The following is a 15,775-nucleotide window of genomic DNA, read 5'->3' as shown; positions in this document are numbered from 1 at the left end:
ATGTGAACCAATGTGAGTGCAAGAGACACTCAGCCTGCCTCTTCTGTTGCAAAACATTTTTTTATTTTCTTATTCTTTTTCTCTTTATCGTGCATCTTTTTTTTCAAATTGTTTATTACACCACCATCTCCCATGCAACGCATGGGATGTTGTCGAGTTGATAATATAGCCAACAGCCGGCAAAATTATCAACCATGCTCTGCTCATGAAGTTGCTCCCATATATACCTGGCCATGCCGGCAAAATTATCAACCATGCTCTGCTCATGAAGTTGCTCCCATATATACCTGGCTATCTATAGGGTCGGGTCGGGCTTCGAGCCAGGCCTACTAAAGCCCGATGCAAAAAACCCAGGCCCGAGCCTGGCCCGGCCGTCGGGCCTAAAAATCAGGCCCGAGCCGGCCCATCACGCTAAAAGCCCGCCGGGCCTCTTTGTTAATGCGCCAATACGATGGGCCCGAGCCCAGCCTGGCCCGGCCATCGGGCTTGAAATCTAGGCCTGAGCCCGGGCCGTGGACAAGGTCGGGCCGACCGGGCCAGGCTGCCCATGGCCAGGTCTACTGGGCAAACCCTAAACGGCGCCCTCTGCGCCCGTTCCTTCGGTGTACGCAAACGGGCGCACACCCCCTACACTGAGATGGGCCGACCCATACCGCCTCCCACTTTCCGTCTATAAGTGATGCAAAAAGAGTGCGACCAGCGGGTTTCGAACGTACGACCTCGCTTTGCAAGCAAGCTACGTTAGCCAACTCGACCGGTAGATCAGACGTGGTTACAAACAACCTTTCTGCTCCTTTATTATTCCTTCATTTCATTTTTCTTATTCTTTTTCCTATTCTTTTTTCCTTTCTCTAATTCTATGAGAATAGTTCAACGGATTATATGAACGTTCTTTGAAATTCGGTGAATTTTTTCAAATTGATGAACTTTTTTCAAATCATATGAATTATAAAATCAGTGAACTTTTTTTCAAATTCGATGAACTTTTTTTCAAAATCAGTGAATTTTTTTTGAAATTCGTGAACTTTTTTTCAAAATCTATGAACTATTTTCAAATCGATGAACTTTTCCATTTTAATGAACTTTTTTTTTTCTTTTTCGCGATGTTTTTTTAAATATGTGGATATTCAAATTTTGTTCAATTTTTTTTCAGAAGGAATCACGGTTTTCTATATAGCGTGGATGAGCTTTACCTCTTAAATGTTACGCGTTGCAATTAATTCAGTTGCGCATAGTTGGTCTAGTGGTAAGCCTACCATGCGCTGCTGCTTGTTTGTGCGGGTTCGAATTCTCCCAAGAGCGAAGATTCACAGTATTCTTTTTTGCGGCAGAAATACATTTTTTCAATGGCCAGCGTATTTATGGGCCGGCCCACTAGCGGGCTGCAGTGGGCTCCCGGATCCTCAACCGGCGCTTAAGGCGCCCTATAGGAGCTCCCGGTCTACTGTCCCATATTTGATACTCCGTGGCACTCCTGCCATCACGTGAACGAGCGCCTGGGCCCACCTGGCAGCCGCACGGCGACACCAGCCGTCGCCGTTGCCGTGCGACGCGTCGGTCGGATCCCCTTCTCTTCTCCCCTCCGTTCCGTTGAAATTCAAAATCCCCAAAGCCGTGTGCGTCTTCCTTCAAACAAAGGCAGGCCGGCCCGCCCCCCTCCCTCCCACTCCTCTCCCAAAGGACCCGAAAATACTTTGACCCTCCCCTTGACCCGCGTCTCGCCCTCCGCGTGGACAAGACAGAGGACAGAGAAGCCGGCCCATGGCGACGGCGGAGGCGGGCAGCGCCAGCGGCGCGGGCGCCGCCTACGAGGAGGAGCGCCGGAAGCGGATCCTCGACAACCTCAAGCACCTCGAGGTTTGTACTCTCGCGCTCAAATAACCAGCACGGACCAATCCCCTTCCTTCTCTCCCCCCTTTTCTTACGAGCAGCAGCAGATGCGCGAAAGATGAGTCATTTCGCGACGATACTCACTGCCGATTTGTCTCTGGATTCTTCGCCGTGGCTTCGGATTTGTTTTCAGAAAACTAATTTCTTTGCCTCTTCCCCCCTTTTTCTGCAGGATTTGGGCATATCGAAGATGGCCAAGAGCCTGATCCAGGCCACGAGGCAGCAGGACAAGGTGCGCGCATCGCAGCAGCTGCGCTTTCAATCCGGGCGGTGTTTTAGTGAGGCGCGGTTGCCGTGGGTTGTTTCGATCGATTTCGTTGATTTTGCAGACCCCTCGGGCGAGCCCAAAGTCCAGGAAGAAGTTCGAGGCCACCACTGAAGTCAGGCGCTCCTCCAGGGCCAGGACCACTGTTTCCTACAAGGATGATGTGAGTCCTCGCTCTTTTTAAGCCGGTCTTATGGCTTCGTTAGATTTGCTGTGTTTCTGATTTTAAAAACAGTTTTTTTACTATACTCTGTTCGAAGGAGAACATACCCTTTTTGGATGTTGTTTCTGTCATTCTTGCAATCTAATGCATCGGTTGGGCTGGGGTTTGTATATGTTCTAGTATCCGTTATCATTTGGGGCCTGCTACAGATACGAAATACCTGTGCTATATGAAGTTAGATATTGTTGTCCTGCTTCTAAACCTGTAGGTAAAAAGTGCAAATTCGAAAGAAAAAAAAATCCTTTGCTAATCCTGTTTGTGAAGTTCATGGCAACCTCAAATGGGTATTTTACAAAAATGGGTTCCTTAGTGTCTTGATTTGCCCCCAGATGCAGTTTTGTCTTTATTTGACTCTGTGAGGTAATTATTGTCTTTATTTTAATAGTTTCTTTAGGATACTCTGTTTGAAGGGGGATATATCCTTCCTGAATGTTGTTTCTCTCATTCTTGCAATCTGATGCGGTTGGGAACTTGGGATGGGGTTTGTATATGTTCTATCGGCGATCATTTGGGGCCACACTCCTCTGCCGTGACCGTGCCTGCTAACACGGATATGAAATATGTGTGCTATATGAAGTTAGATAGTGTTATTCTGTTTCTAAATGTGTAGGTAACAACTGCAAATTCGAAAAAGCAAAGTCTTTGCTAACCCCGTTTTGTGGAGTTCCTCAAATGGGTACTCTACAAAATTGTTCCTTAGTGCCTTGGTTTGTCCCCAGATGTAGTTTTGTCTTCATTTTGTTCATGAAGTGACTTAATTTGTTTTTGCGTTGCCATGCTAATGTTGACACTAGACTGCCATTTGTTTGTTTTTGCAGTTTCCGGAACTTGATGATTTTGTGCGCCGCAGAAGGTAGTAGTCTCACTAACTTTGTTGATTAATCTTGGACATGGTTGTCCCCTTCTTAATGTAATTGGTTACTCTCCTTTATTGACCAGGATAAGTAAAAGTGTGGACAATGGTAGGGGATACACTGGGAGAATTTCTTCTTATCAACAACAACAGCGTGCTTTTAAAAGAGCTGAGAAACTTAAAGATAGTCTAGACCCTGACAACCCGTCGTTTGTCAAGACCATGGTTCGATCACATGTATCCAGCTGCTTTTGGCTTGTAAGATGTTGTTCCCTGGATTTTTGTTTAATCAATTTCGATACATATGCAAGATCAACTAATACTCACAGTTGCGAATTTTCCTTTATACAAGGGTCTCCCTTCTAGTTTCTGCAAAGATCATCTGCCTCCCAGAGAACATAAGATGGTGTTGGAGGATGAAGAGGGTGTTGAATTTGATGCCGTATACATCGGAAATCGAACAGGTCTGAGTGGTGGATGGAGAGGCTTCTCAATGCACCATGACTTGGAAGATGGGGATTCATTGGCCTTTGAATTGGCTGAACCTGACAGATTTAAGGTACTAACTATTTTTCTCTAGTTCCTCATTAATCTGGAGCAGATAAACTTTGTTATCATTGCTGCAAAACTTGCAATCTTGTCCCAACTCTCAATTAAGGTCTTTTTCCTGCTGGGACCGGATTAAGGAGCTCACGTAGAACTATACAAGTGAACAAAATCATAAATTTCTGAAATCATAAATTACCTTCGAGAGAGTGCATATTAATGTATATAACACAAACAGGGGAAAACTGGTATGATACTGATATGTTCTTCCCTCCTTTTCTTTATGCAAGTCCGCCTCATATTTTGTGTCTTATGTTTAACCATCGATTTGACCAACGAGTTATATACCACAAAAAATATACCATTGACTCATCACCTTTGAAAAAGTTCCAAATGGTATACTTTTTTAGCGGATATAACTCATACTTTATTGGTTAAATCGATGGTCAAAGTTAGACCCAAAATTTGCGGTGCCTTGTATGAACAAAATTGGGGAGGAGATTTGTATGACTATCATCGAGCTGAGGAATCGTGTTGCATGCATACTCAAACAGTAATAAACATCAGGTCTAGCAATTTGTTCTGATGTACATTTAGTTGCATTTTTTGGGTTCTACATCTATAGCCCTTCACATGCTATTATTTATTTGTTGCAGATTTACATTTTTAAAGCTATCGAAGATGGAAAAGAGGCCGAGCCTAATGATAAGAATACTGATGTGGACAGTGATTCAGCCCAGGAAGTTCCTGACCAGACGGATTCACCTGTTTCTGAACCCCCTTCCAGCCCTGAACCTCTAAAAGGAGCTAAAAGAAGAAAGCTCCCTTCCAGCCCTGAACCTCTAAAAGGAGCTAAAAGAAGAAAGCTCCGTGGGCGACGGTAGTTCTCTTATTGGTTCGTCAGTCCTGAAATATAGGTACTTAGGGCAAGTATGTTGCCGTATTACCGATGCGCTCTCCTGCCAGGTCATCTGTTTTGCATCTTTTGTTGGCCTGTTTTAAAACATGGGTGCTCAGTAATCACCCTTCCACTGCGGCAAACCGATACTTTTAGCCATTATCAGCATATTGTCGGCCTAGATTACATGTAAAGAGATGTTCTGGTACCAGTAATCTAGCTTTCGTAACCCCTATATATTATGCTAATATGGTGTGTCTCAAGCACTGCAATATGTTTCTCACCATGTTTATGTGTACATGATGCTAATCATCACTCATTCTGTGTACATGAAGCTTCTGAAATTCTGGAATGTCCAGCATAAGTGAGAACCACAGCTCATGTCACCCTGCGTACATGAAGCTGCTAAATTTCTGGAAAGCTCAAGCTATGTCAATATTCCTCAGCTATTCTCATTCACATTCTCTAGTTTACATCAAAGCTGACTAATTAATTAATGTACAACACAAACGATCCAAGCGTAACAAGTCAATTGTACAAAACATCATCGCATTTACAAGTTAAAATCCTATGAAAACACCAAGATCAGCGAGGAGACAGCACCTCAGAGAGCACGCCGCTGCTTGCATTAACACTGCCAGAGGTCTGTGTGACAAAGGAAGTCCCGGTTGCTGAAGAAGTTGACAAGGATTTACTCATATCAGCTGAGTCTGTATCCGTAGTCTCCAGCAGAACAAGATCCGCCTCAGGCATCATCCTCAAGATGACCTCGAGTTCTCGGACGATCTCTGACATGGAAGGCCTTGCGTCGGTCTCATCCTGGCAGCACTTGGTTGCTAGCAAGAGGAACCTATTGATGCAGTCTGGAGGACACAGGCCCATCCGGCTGTCGACGATTTCAGAAATATTGCCTGATTGGTACGCTTTGTTTACCTATAACATGCACAAAATTAGTTACTTTACTGAACTGTTTGCGTTCCACTTAAATTCATGTGTGCTGAATGATGTTGTCACTTTCTCTAAAGCAAGTTCAAAAGAACATGTTGAGCCACTGCCTGGTGCCCGCTGATATCCCCTCATTAGTTAAACATGCTGAATCATGTTTATACTTTATGTGGATTTCCAAAGCTAGCTAAAATTACAGTTTAAAGTGAAGATTATTTACCTCTCTCACTATGTTCTTCCCATGCTCAATTGGCTTCATCCCAGTCAACATTTCAAGAAACACAACACCAAGGCTGTACACGTCACTTTTATCCGTCAATTTATGAGTCAGGAAGTATTCTGGATCAAGATATCCCTGCCAAAAAGAAAACGAATTATCTCGTTATTCTGCTAGAAAGCGCGGCAACTGTAGTATCTCTGGTATAACTAATACTTACTGGTGTGCCCTTAACAACAGTGGAAACATGACCTGCTAATGTCCCTTCAATATCCGGCACTGGGGCAAGCCTCGAAAGACCAAAGTCAGCCACCTTTGGAACAAATTTCGAGTCCAAAAGAATGTTACTGGCCTTCACATCACGGTGAAATATAGGAGGGTTTGCATCAGTGTGTAGATACAGAATTCCCTTGGAGGCACCCAATGCTATGTGAAGCCTCAACCCAAAACCGGGAGATAGTTTGGCCTTGGCTGCGATCGGCGGAAAATTGCAACATAAGATGAGGTGCTTAATTGAGGAAAACAGTTTGAACAGGTCGAATGGTCCAATGATTGCACTAAACTATCAAGAGTTCCAAATCATATATAATTGATGAAAACACATCTACAAATAAGATTCACTAAACTGATGAGTATACAGATGATCTTGAATTAAGAGCCCTGGCTAGTTTGGATGAGCAGGATCAGCCGGGATCCTGGATCACCCAACCCAACTGGGCCTACAGAATCAATGTAGTACTGGAAATAAAATGAAAATTTTGAAATAAAATTTGAATAATACAAGGTCACTGTGTACTTACAAGAAAGATGATCGCGTAAAGTACCATTTGGCATGTATTCATAAACTAGCATCTGCAAAAACACAATTTCGCATGACAGCATGAATGACAGAAATTAATAGGATTGCCCTTCAGTGTAGCATTAGGCACATCTTCTTATCAGTGTAATGTTGACAAAATATCATATCTTTATTAATAATGTAAACAAAAGAGATGCACCTGTTCATCTGCTTCATCACAATAGCCAACTAAGGAAACCAGATTCCGATGATGCAATCTGGATAACAGCTCTATTTCCGTGCAGAACTCCTTCGAACCTTGCAGAGAATCCTCATGTGCCCGTTTGATTGCTACAATTTCCCCATCATCTAGAGTTCCTCTATAGACTTTTCCATAACCTCCTTGACCAACTTGAGCTAACAGGTCAAAATTATTGGTGGCCCTAGCCATTTCTTCAAATTTGAAGCACCTCACACCGTCAATTTTGACAGAAAATCTCGACACTGCAAATGGTAATGTGATGCAAATCTTCAGGTGCTACCTCTTGAATAAGATGTCTGCTAGCAACGTTTATTTGCATAATCAGTTTATTGCATACAAAAGTATTAGTGACTTACGTGACCGTTTTGAAATGGTTCTACTTCTGTGTCTTGAACGCCTTCTCATTATAAAAACAGTGGCTACTGCAGAAAGTGCAAAAGCAGCAGCTATTGCGCTTGCCAGGATACCGCCCATTGCGGTTTTGCTTAAACCCGATGAAGCTTCATTTGGATATTCTGTAAAAATTATGCACAACAGACATGTTACTAGTAACAGATGGGAGTAACTGGTCAGAGGACAGTGGCGCCATAGAAACAAATGAATCATGAATCAAAAATAAAATAAAAAATCAATTATTAGTTACACTATGCCTTCCTATCTTCTACAGAAATCTATGGAAGTATTTAATCAAAATAACTTGCCAACGACAAATACTAGATAGTTGTGTTGCATGGAGCCATTAATTGTGCTGACCAAACTAACAGAAAGGCTACAAAGAAAATTGCCACCATTTAGTACTCCCACATGGCCTAAAATTAGAATTTTCATCATAAAACTATGCTTTTGCACAATTGAGCTTCGGAGAGTACATACCATCTGCATAAGAACCAAGTGTGAAATTGAGAAGCTCATATGGACCAAAGATATCTGGAAGAGTAATTTCCCATCCAGCAAGTACATGTCGGAGTCGCACAACCTCAGACATATTGAATAAACTTGTATTGCTTGGGAATAACTTGAGGTGCATGTTGAGCCTTGGACCCACCTCCCATGTGTAGTGCTCAACATGTAGCTGGTAAACATACAGTTTCAATAAAGACGTTGTGCTGTCCCCGAAGGCACCTTCATAAGGATTGAAGTCTGTGATTCCTGGACTCTTCAGTCGAAGTCCAACTCCAAGTGGCACGGCACAAAAACACGGTATAGGGGATGATGGGTTGTACTCGTAATTTTTATCTGATGGGCAAGGTGAACAAATTGGGCTAGAGTCTTGTTGCTGTTTAGAGGTTTGCTGGTTTACAGACTGGGGTTGACAGAGGCTGTCTATCGGAGCTCCACTAGAATTCCCACAGACAGGGTTTCCATACAACCTGCACAAAATGACAACAGTAGTGATTACTATCCATTACATTATATTTCAGTTTACAACAGATACAAGTATGCATTGCGAAATCAATTTCTAGTTCTTATTTTATTCTCAAATTCAGAAAGGGAGACTTGTAGCAACTCTAAGTAGATAACAAAGGTGGTGCTCATCACCAAAACAGAGATCAACTAAAATATACTTGCATGTTCAGAGGATGCATTTGAACAGATAATATGGATATGTTTATGTGGTAATGCAAATTGCTGATGCATGATAAAGCATGAGATATGTATGAGAACGTACATTACAGTAACATTTTGGGGAGGACTAAATGCAGCTGGAATAGTCTTGAGGTAATTATTTTGGAAATCCCTGCATGATCGAAAAATGCATTAAATATACATAGTTGATACTATCAGGAAAAATATCTGCAAAAGGGATCATACAGAACAAGGCTTCGATTTCCAGTAAGAACGATGTCATTCCAGATTGTCGAGGGAACATCACCATCTAGATGGTTGTTTTCAACTGACCTGTAAAATGAACTTGTCATGCACATCTAGAAAAATAAAGCATAAAGAGTATATGATTACACAGAAACTATTTACGTATGCCTGTATTTGCAATCATGATAAAAAAAACAACTCATACAGGGTGATTTTGTATCAATCTAAATAAAAGTAAGTAGTACTTGTAAACCAACAATGAGTTGATCAATATACACCTGCAGAAACCCCAAGTCTTCACTTAATAAGATATGATCTAGAGTTCACATTATTTACGTTTGCAGTAAGACAGAAAGATGTCTGAAGCAGGATTTAGGAAACTAAGGCTCAGTTTGCGGTTGCTGAACTGTGTTTTTCTGTGCTTATTTTATAATATTTTGTGAAAAAATATCCAATAGAATATGTGAAGAGTGGTTAAAACAAAGACTACAGTTGGCACAAGTGGGTTGGGCAAACAGTATGATAATCCAGCGCAATGCCAAACATGGCCTAAATGGTGTACTTACAAAAGCTGAAGATTAGGAAGCTCTGAGAAGTTTAACGGGACAGTTCCATTAAGCAAGTTGTGTGACAAATCACTGCCAGAAAACAGAAATTAGTCGAGTGACTAAAGACAATAGACAAACATTATCAGAGGTACATACAGAGTAGTGATATTTGGCGCAAGCTTATTAGTTGGTATTGGTCCTGTCAGTTTGTTCCAGCTAAGATCCCTGAAAATGCATGTGAGTAATAGCAGTTTAGACACCGGTGGAGTTATTTCCTGAAATGCATGAACTTAAAATGGATTGTCAAACTGCTATCTCAAACATAAATCATCAGTAACAAGAAGTATAAGGTATGCCACGTTCAAAGTGCAAGCCATAACATCAAAAGATAATAATTGGAAAATAACTATGCATGTACTTTTAGCAGGGCTAGTGCACTCACAAATAGCCAAGTTCAGATATGGCACTCAGATCAGGAATAGCGCCCTGCAAGTTGCAGTTCCTAAGACTCCTGATAACACAAGAAAAGTTCTCCTCAGTTCCACGAACTCAGTGTAAGTGTAAGAATGACGGATATTAGACATTGGCATGTTGAGATGTTGCTTAATAAAACTGGAACAAAATCATTATATGGAGATATTTAAAATTGTATAAAATAAGGAGGAAAAAGACAAACGTGTAAGGATAGAGAAAGAAAAGATCATACTCACAGCTTTAACAGTGTTTTTATGTTGCTGTATGTAGAAGGGATGGAACTTCCACTGAAGTTATTGTTGTCAGCCTGACTAGAAACAGAAACATATGAATATAAGAAACAGGTGTTTTTTATTTTTATTTTCATGAGAAAAGTTCTACTCAGAATGTGCTAATGGGGCACATACAGTATTTTCAAAACAGGTGACTTTGCTAATTCTGTAGGAAGAGGTCCAGACAAATTGTTGTTGTCAACAAGGCTGCAAATTTGCAAGTGTTCGTTACATCGAAAAACAAATATCAGATACATAATTCCTACTAAACTTTCACAAGGAGAAAATTTTGGGAAAGAAATAGACTTCCACATACAGGTGAAGAAGTAACGGGATTCTCCACAATTCAGATGGAATTTTCCCACTTAATGAATTATTGTTCATGTGGCTGAAATGAATGGAAAACAGAGGTTAGAGCTAAGTTCACATTGAACATCAATTAGCAAAGCATAGGGAAAATGGAAATGAACATTTCTTACAGATGTTTCACATTTCTTAAGTTGGCAAATGACTTCGGTATCGGTCCCAGTATTTGGTTTTGGTCAATTTGTAACCTGTTCAAGCTCTGAAGGTTGCCGATCTCATCTGGTAGGAAACCAGAGAGCTGATTGCCATTCAATAGTCTGCAAAAGGCATAAAACTTAACAATTGGCATAATTTGTTATATACATATTGGGATGTTGCTGTGATTATTCCTCATGTAAATAATAAATGATACTAAGTGTTTTTTTTATGTACACAGTATCTATTGTGTAAGTACTTCTGCGCCAAAAAGATCTTGCATAGGTTTAGCAGCAAAGGAACAGACAAATTATGTATCTTAGAAGGTTCCATTGATTTCTTTGCATATCGAAGGGGGAAGTCAATAGAAAGCACTTACATAAGTTTGAGTGTAGTGATGTTTCCTATCTCTTCTGGGATGCTACCTGTTAAATTGTTCCACATAAAATCCCTTCATGAAAAATAAGAATTATTTAGTATTAGGATAGAATAGCTTCAGAGTAAACATGACAGCTACTATAAGCATGAGACAAGCATTCAACATCGGAATAGGATTATGGTTTTACTGACTGGTTACTCTCTTCAGTAATTCCATAGTGTAGGATAATTTAAGCCTTTGTATCAAATTGCTACTACGACACCATGAATTTGTATACGTTGATAATACTGAAGTGTAGCAAGTCTTAATATTTAACTACTGCAGAAGAACTTAAGTAAATCAGTAACTTCACACATCAGAGTAATACTTACAGTGTTTTCAGCTGAGATAAAAGACTGACCTCTGGTGCCAAAGTTCCAGACAGGTTCCTCTTAAATAACTGTCTGCATTGAATAAAATATATGCTATCAGGAACATGACAGGTTGCACATTACGCTAAAATAATCAACCCGACAAATAATAAGTGACCTATAACAATCAAAACTACAGGAAAATATGGTGGGATAAATTATCAACATCAAGGGACAAGGGAGATGCACAGTTGCCCCTTACAAGTAAAGGTAGTTCCTGTTTTGCCTTCGAGTAAACTGCTTATTATTTTTTGACGCGTCTAAACTGCTTATTATGACCATGAGATACTTTTAAGTTTAAGGCATTAATTAGTTTCTTATGGGTGCATGAAGAAAACATATATTTTATTAGTGATCCACATAACACATAGACATTAGCATTTAATTGGAAAGGCTACTGCTTGTAAACAATCTTGCCTGTTGATAAATAGAGAGCTCATCTTAAAAAACCATGATGACCAGAGCTCATAGAATGAACAAACAGAAGTGAAGATATTATGAACAGATTAGATAGAAGTAGTGATCATACAATTCTGTCACATGAAGCGCATCATTGATTATGTGGCAGAAAACTCCTGTCCAATTAGAAGTGCATGGATCTCCCCTGTTCCAGTTCTCAAGGTTATTCATAGGATCAAGTAAGCTTCGCTTGATAGCCCCGAGTGCATCGACTACATCATTATGAAAAATAAAACACTCAGTTTGTGTGAAAGGTTGAAAAAAAAACATAATATAACATAGTGAGAGAATACTGTCTCAGCTGAACATCAGACATAACATCATAAAAGATCAATCGGTTTTCCTTGTTTTTCTTTTCAGAATGGTAGCAGTAACATAGTACAAGATACTCCACACGCAAGCAGGAGATTACCTTCTGAAGGGTCAGTACTTTGCCCCAGCGCAACATCCAAGCAGGGGAGCATCACAGCCAGAATAACCACGCAGAAGATGCCTCCAAAAGTAACCATCTCTCTCTCACTGTCTGACCGTTTAATTAAGCAGAAACTTCTGACATTCCCAACAGGAATATTGTTCTTTTTCAAGAGCTCTGGGTCCTAAACAAGAAAAATGCAGCAGTGATTAGCATCTAGTGATTATGCCTCATGACAGCCCAAAAGCCAAAACACCCGTGATGCCGACGCTAAGATCAGAAAATAATAGTATATTATTCATCCTTGCACGATTTTTTAATGGGAGGCGCGCTGATGATGGCCAGGCCAATTGGCCAGATGTGATAACAGTCACATGCAGCTGTGCACCAACCCCTCCTTTGCACAAGCAAGCAGATCTATGCGGACTCGGAGCGATCAAGCCAAACCATTTTAAAAAAACTGGTGGCAAACATATTTTGCTCGTCTCCCAGCCCAGGGACCACGGCCATGAATGAAGTGGACGGCACCGATAATTACGCCACACTGTTTTGCAGCCACGACATGCCAACTGAAAATCGGGGGATGCAACAGGTACTTGCACCCGATGCCGATGGGCTAAAGTGCGGACAAAGCCACCGGCAAGTGCCGCGACAACGATGTTGCAGGTAGACTGGGACTTCGAACGGTAAATGGATGGGTAAAATGTTTTGAGACGCTTCGGGACGGGATCCGGAGGGGATGAGGAACCGATGAAAATGCCTGGACTGGAGCAATCGAACCAAACCTGGAATTTTTTTATCAACTAAACTCGGAAAACCAGTAATTTTCTGCGGCGCATGAGGCGGAGCAGAATCAAACCTGGCCAGCAGAACAAGATTCGCAGGAATGTCCGCTGGTAGACTGTAAACCAGATGGAAGAATCTGGGGAAGAACGCACCTCGAAATTGCGCCGCGAAGCTCCTCCCTCCCTGCAAGAAGAGGGCGGCAGGAAAGCCGGCGGGGAAGGGGGCGCGGCCTCGCGTCCGTCCCCCCGGAGCTCCGATGCTTCTGTCCTCCCTGCTTAGTTCGCTCCCACACGGGCACGGCGTTCCTCTCCGACCACCGCCTGTCCCTGCGGCCGCGAGACCTGTGTCGTGCTGGTACTGGTGGCAGCAGCAGCAGAGAGAGAGAGAGAGAGAGAGAGGAGAGAGAGAGAGAGAGAGAGAGAGAGAGGAGGGAGGCGACGAGGCGAGGCTATCGTAGGCGCCGTGGAACTGGAGTCCACCGCCGTCGTGGCGCGCTCGTTATATGAGTGGGGTGGGGGATCCCCCGGCTGCTCTTTTTTTTCTTTTCGTTTTTTTAGGGACCCCGGCTGCTTTGGGCGTAGACTGTGCTGGAAATTCTTTTGCAATTGGAATTTGCACGCGAGCCCTTGTGGAACCCCGCTATCTCACCAGCTAGATGGCCCCGTATCAAGGGGACGCTACAACGGTATTCCCTTCGTCCCAAAATAAGTCTGTCTCAAAATAAATATCTTGCGAAGGGAATAATATGATAACTACTGAATTCAAAAAAAGAAATAAAAAATTGGTTTGCCTTTTTTAATATAGTACAATTGAAGTCGCTCGTATACACGAGCATACGCTGACCCTATGAGTGCACGCATACATACTTTACCTCTATGAGCACCTTCGAGAGACTGAACCAACATAGTATCTTGAAATTTCACGAAGTCACCATAAATACCTCGCAATCGACGGAAACGTCGAACCAAAATATGATCGCTTAGTAGTCACATGTTATCTAGTTTAATTTTAATCATCTCGTAATTTTAGGGGGTTCAAACATGAATTTGCAGAGAATAAGATAATCTATTCTATAACCTAGTATATTTCTGGCCTTCCCTAAATGAATGCATAAAAACACCAAAAGTATTTGTCGTTGACGGGTACATGTGACCATGGTATGTGACAAAGTAGTCGAGTGGTCGTCTGGTCACTTCCTGATATCTCTGGCTAGTAACATACGATATCAGTTGCTTGCTATAAAACTCTGCACTCGAATTGGGATTGTTAGGTTTCTTTGGGAAAGCACACAAATAGCTGTCGTGGCGAGAAGACATGCGCCATTGGATATGACCTAGCAGTATTTCTCCCGAGGTCTTGTGTTCAGTATCGTCCCCTACATTATGTATAGGGAGATCCATAAATGCACCCCTTACACGAAACACTTCACAAAACCCCGCCCTAATGGCACATTGTGCAGCACGAGCCCCCCAGTCACTTGGGGTGGGTGGATAACCTAGGCTTTTGCATATTTCAATGCACCATCATAAGAGCATCTCCAACATGCGCCGGTCGCGTCGCGCGCAAAAAACAGATATGCTACGCGCGTATCGCCTGGTTTGACGCGGCGCGCAGCGCTGGCTCCAGCAGCCGCGCTAAAATGCAGCGCGCGCGTCGCTCCAGCAGCGCGCAAAAATGCAGCGCGCGTGACTCGCACAAACAACATATGCATTCGAAAACATAAGCAAAAAGATCAAAACAAACAAAAATAAATAGTTCAATTTCGTTTATTACAACTCAAACAAACAGTTTATCGTTCAATACAACAAACAGTGCAATTAAACACAACAAATAGTTCAACAATACAATAACGAACGCATAAATCATGATGCTCTTTGTCGTCCATTCCATGCCCACCACTCCTTAATGAGATCCTTCTGAAGATCATTATGCGCTGCGAGACGTCGAATGACATGATAGGAGGCAACAAAACGGGCCACCCTTTCAGCCCTCCGTCGCACTCGCATGGGATGTCCCAAGAGCTCATACTAAGAGTAGTCTACATCTTGGCCACGCTCATTCTCGATGATCATGTTGTGCATGATCACACAAGCATGATCACACGAGCGGCAGCGAGCGCGTGGGCGCTGTTCATCGGAGGACCAGCACGCGCGCGGGGCGGCGGGACTAGAGGGGGGGCGGAGAAAGCGCGCGGGGCGGGGATAGGCCGGGAAAGCGCCGAACGGTCACCGGGTAGCTCGGTCAGCGGCGGCGGCGCGGCTGGAGGGGGCTGGGAGGTGCGAGCGAGCACGCGAGAGTCCAGCGCGTGGGAGCCGGCGCAGCAAATAAGCGGCGCGCGATTGCGTTTCGGCCCGCGCGCTGGACTACGTATGCCGCGCGCGCTGTTTTCGCGCGCCCGCTAGAGCAACTATTCCGGTTGTGCGCGCTAAAACGGGAGATTTTGCGACGCGGCGCTAGTTTGGCGCACCTGTTGAAGATGCTCTAAGCTGTAAACATGCACCTCGGTATGCATGTCATGCCATATAGATCAGATATAGCATCATCATACACAGTTCCCGATGAGAAACGAGCCTACTTGACTGATATGAGCAGCAGCAGAGTTCATCTTGCTTCACAATGGTCCTATATTAACTGATAGTTGTCACACATGTTTTGTTTGAGCAAAGCGTGTGAATAGTTCAAAATTGTGTGTGTAGTTATCATCTTGAGAATTGCAACCGCGTGATCTCGGAGCGGTGGTACTAATTGCTATTAATTATATCAAAATTCTAACCGCCCTCTAATGCGCTAATATAACCCATCAATGCCTACTTCAAGCGGCATTGCTCTCTTCTTCATCCCCGCG

General features: G+C 42.8%; 2 protein-coding genes across 3 annotated transcripts; one reads left to right on the top strand and one right to left on the bottom strand.

Moving 5' to 3' along the window:
• Positions 1 to 1,631: 1,631 nt before the first annotated feature.
• On the top strand, positions 1,632 to 4,910 carry LOC123060222 (B3 domain-containing protein Os05g0481400). Its single transcript, XM_044482815.1, has 7 exons — positions 1,632 to 1,857; positions 2,063 to 2,122; positions 2,220 to 2,318; positions 3,197 to 3,231; positions 3,318 to 3,489; positions 3,584 to 3,790; positions 4,434 to 4,910. Exons 1-7 carry the CDS (start codon positions 1,762 to 1,764, stop codon positions 4,659 to 4,661), a joined length of 897 nt encoding a protein of 298 aa, XP_044338750.1. The 5' UTR covers positions 1,632 to 1,761; the 3' UTR covers positions 4,662 to 4,910.
• Positions 4,911 to 5,038: 128 nt separating this feature from the next.
• LOC123060207 (probable LRR receptor-like serine/threonine-protein kinase At1g06840) lies at positions 5,039 to 13,402 on the bottom strand. Of its 2 annotated transcripts, XM_044482800.1 has the most exons (21): positions 13,083 to 13,402; positions 12,145 to 12,328; positions 11,803 to 11,944; positions 11,235 to 11,306; positions 10,864 to 10,935; positions 10,463 to 10,606; positions 10,300 to 10,371; positions 10,119 to 10,190; positions 9,948 to 10,022; positions 9,680 to 9,748; positions 9,394 to 9,462; positions 9,256 to 9,327; positions 8,690 to 8,776; positions 8,547 to 8,615; positions 7,751 to 8,247; positions 7,234 to 7,392; positions 6,836 to 7,119; positions 6,638 to 6,689; positions 6,058 to 6,308; positions 5,841 to 5,975; positions 5,039 to 5,608 (listed from the first exon to the last, which is right to left on the bottom strand). In XM_044482800.1, exons 2-21 carry the CDS (start codon positions 12,239 to 12,241, stop codon positions 5,261 to 5,263), a joined length of 2,838 nt encoding a protein of 945 aa, XP_044338735.1. In that variant the 5' UTR covers positions 12,242 to 12,328; positions 13,083 to 13,402; the 3' UTR covers positions 5,039 to 5,260. The 2 variants fall into 2 exon arrangements, with proteins under 2 accessions (XP_044338735.1, XP_044338740.1); XM_044482805.1 differs by lacking the exon at positions 13,083 to 13,402 and having other exon boundaries at positions 11,264 to 11,306; positions 12,145 to 12,229.
• Between the last annotated feature and the right edge of the window lie 2,373 nt (positions 13,403 to 15,775).

This window comes from Triticum aestivum, chromosome 1A (genome assembly GCF_018294505.1).
Source record: "Triticum aestivum cultivar Chinese Spring chromosome 1A, IWGSC CS RefSeq v2.1, whole genome shotgun sequence".
In the NCBI taxonomy this organism is placed as follows: Eukaryota; Viridiplantae; Streptophyta; class Magnoliopsida; order Poales; family Poaceae; genus Triticum; species Triticum aestivum.
This window is presented reverse-complemented; position numbering and strand designations above follow the sequence as displayed.

Coding starts and splice junctions, on each gene's coding strand:
- LOC123060222 (XM_044482815.1), top strand. CDS start 1,762: ATGGCGACGGCGGAGGCGGGCAGCGCCAGCGGCGCGGGCGCCGCCTAC. Junction 2,123..2,219: donor CCACGAGGCAGCAGGACAAG/GTGCGCGCATCG, acceptor TTGATTTTGCAG/ACCCCTCGGGCGAGCCCAAA. Junction 3,232..3,317: donor GATTTTGTGCGCCGCAGAAG/GTAGTAGTCTCA, acceptor TTTATTGACCAG/GATAAGTAAAAGTGTGGACA.
- LOC123060207 (XM_044482800.1), bottom strand. CDS start 12,241: ATGGTTACTTTTGGAGGCATCTTCTGCGTGGTTATTCTGGCTGTGATG. Junction 9,463..9,679: donor ATATCTGAACTTGGCTATTT/GTGAGTGCACTA, acceptor ATGCATTTTCAG/GGATCTTAGCTGGAACAAAC. Junction 8,777..9,255: donor CTTCCTAATCTTCAGCTTTT/GTAAGTACACCA, acceptor TTCATTTTACAG/GTCAGTTGAAAACAACCATC.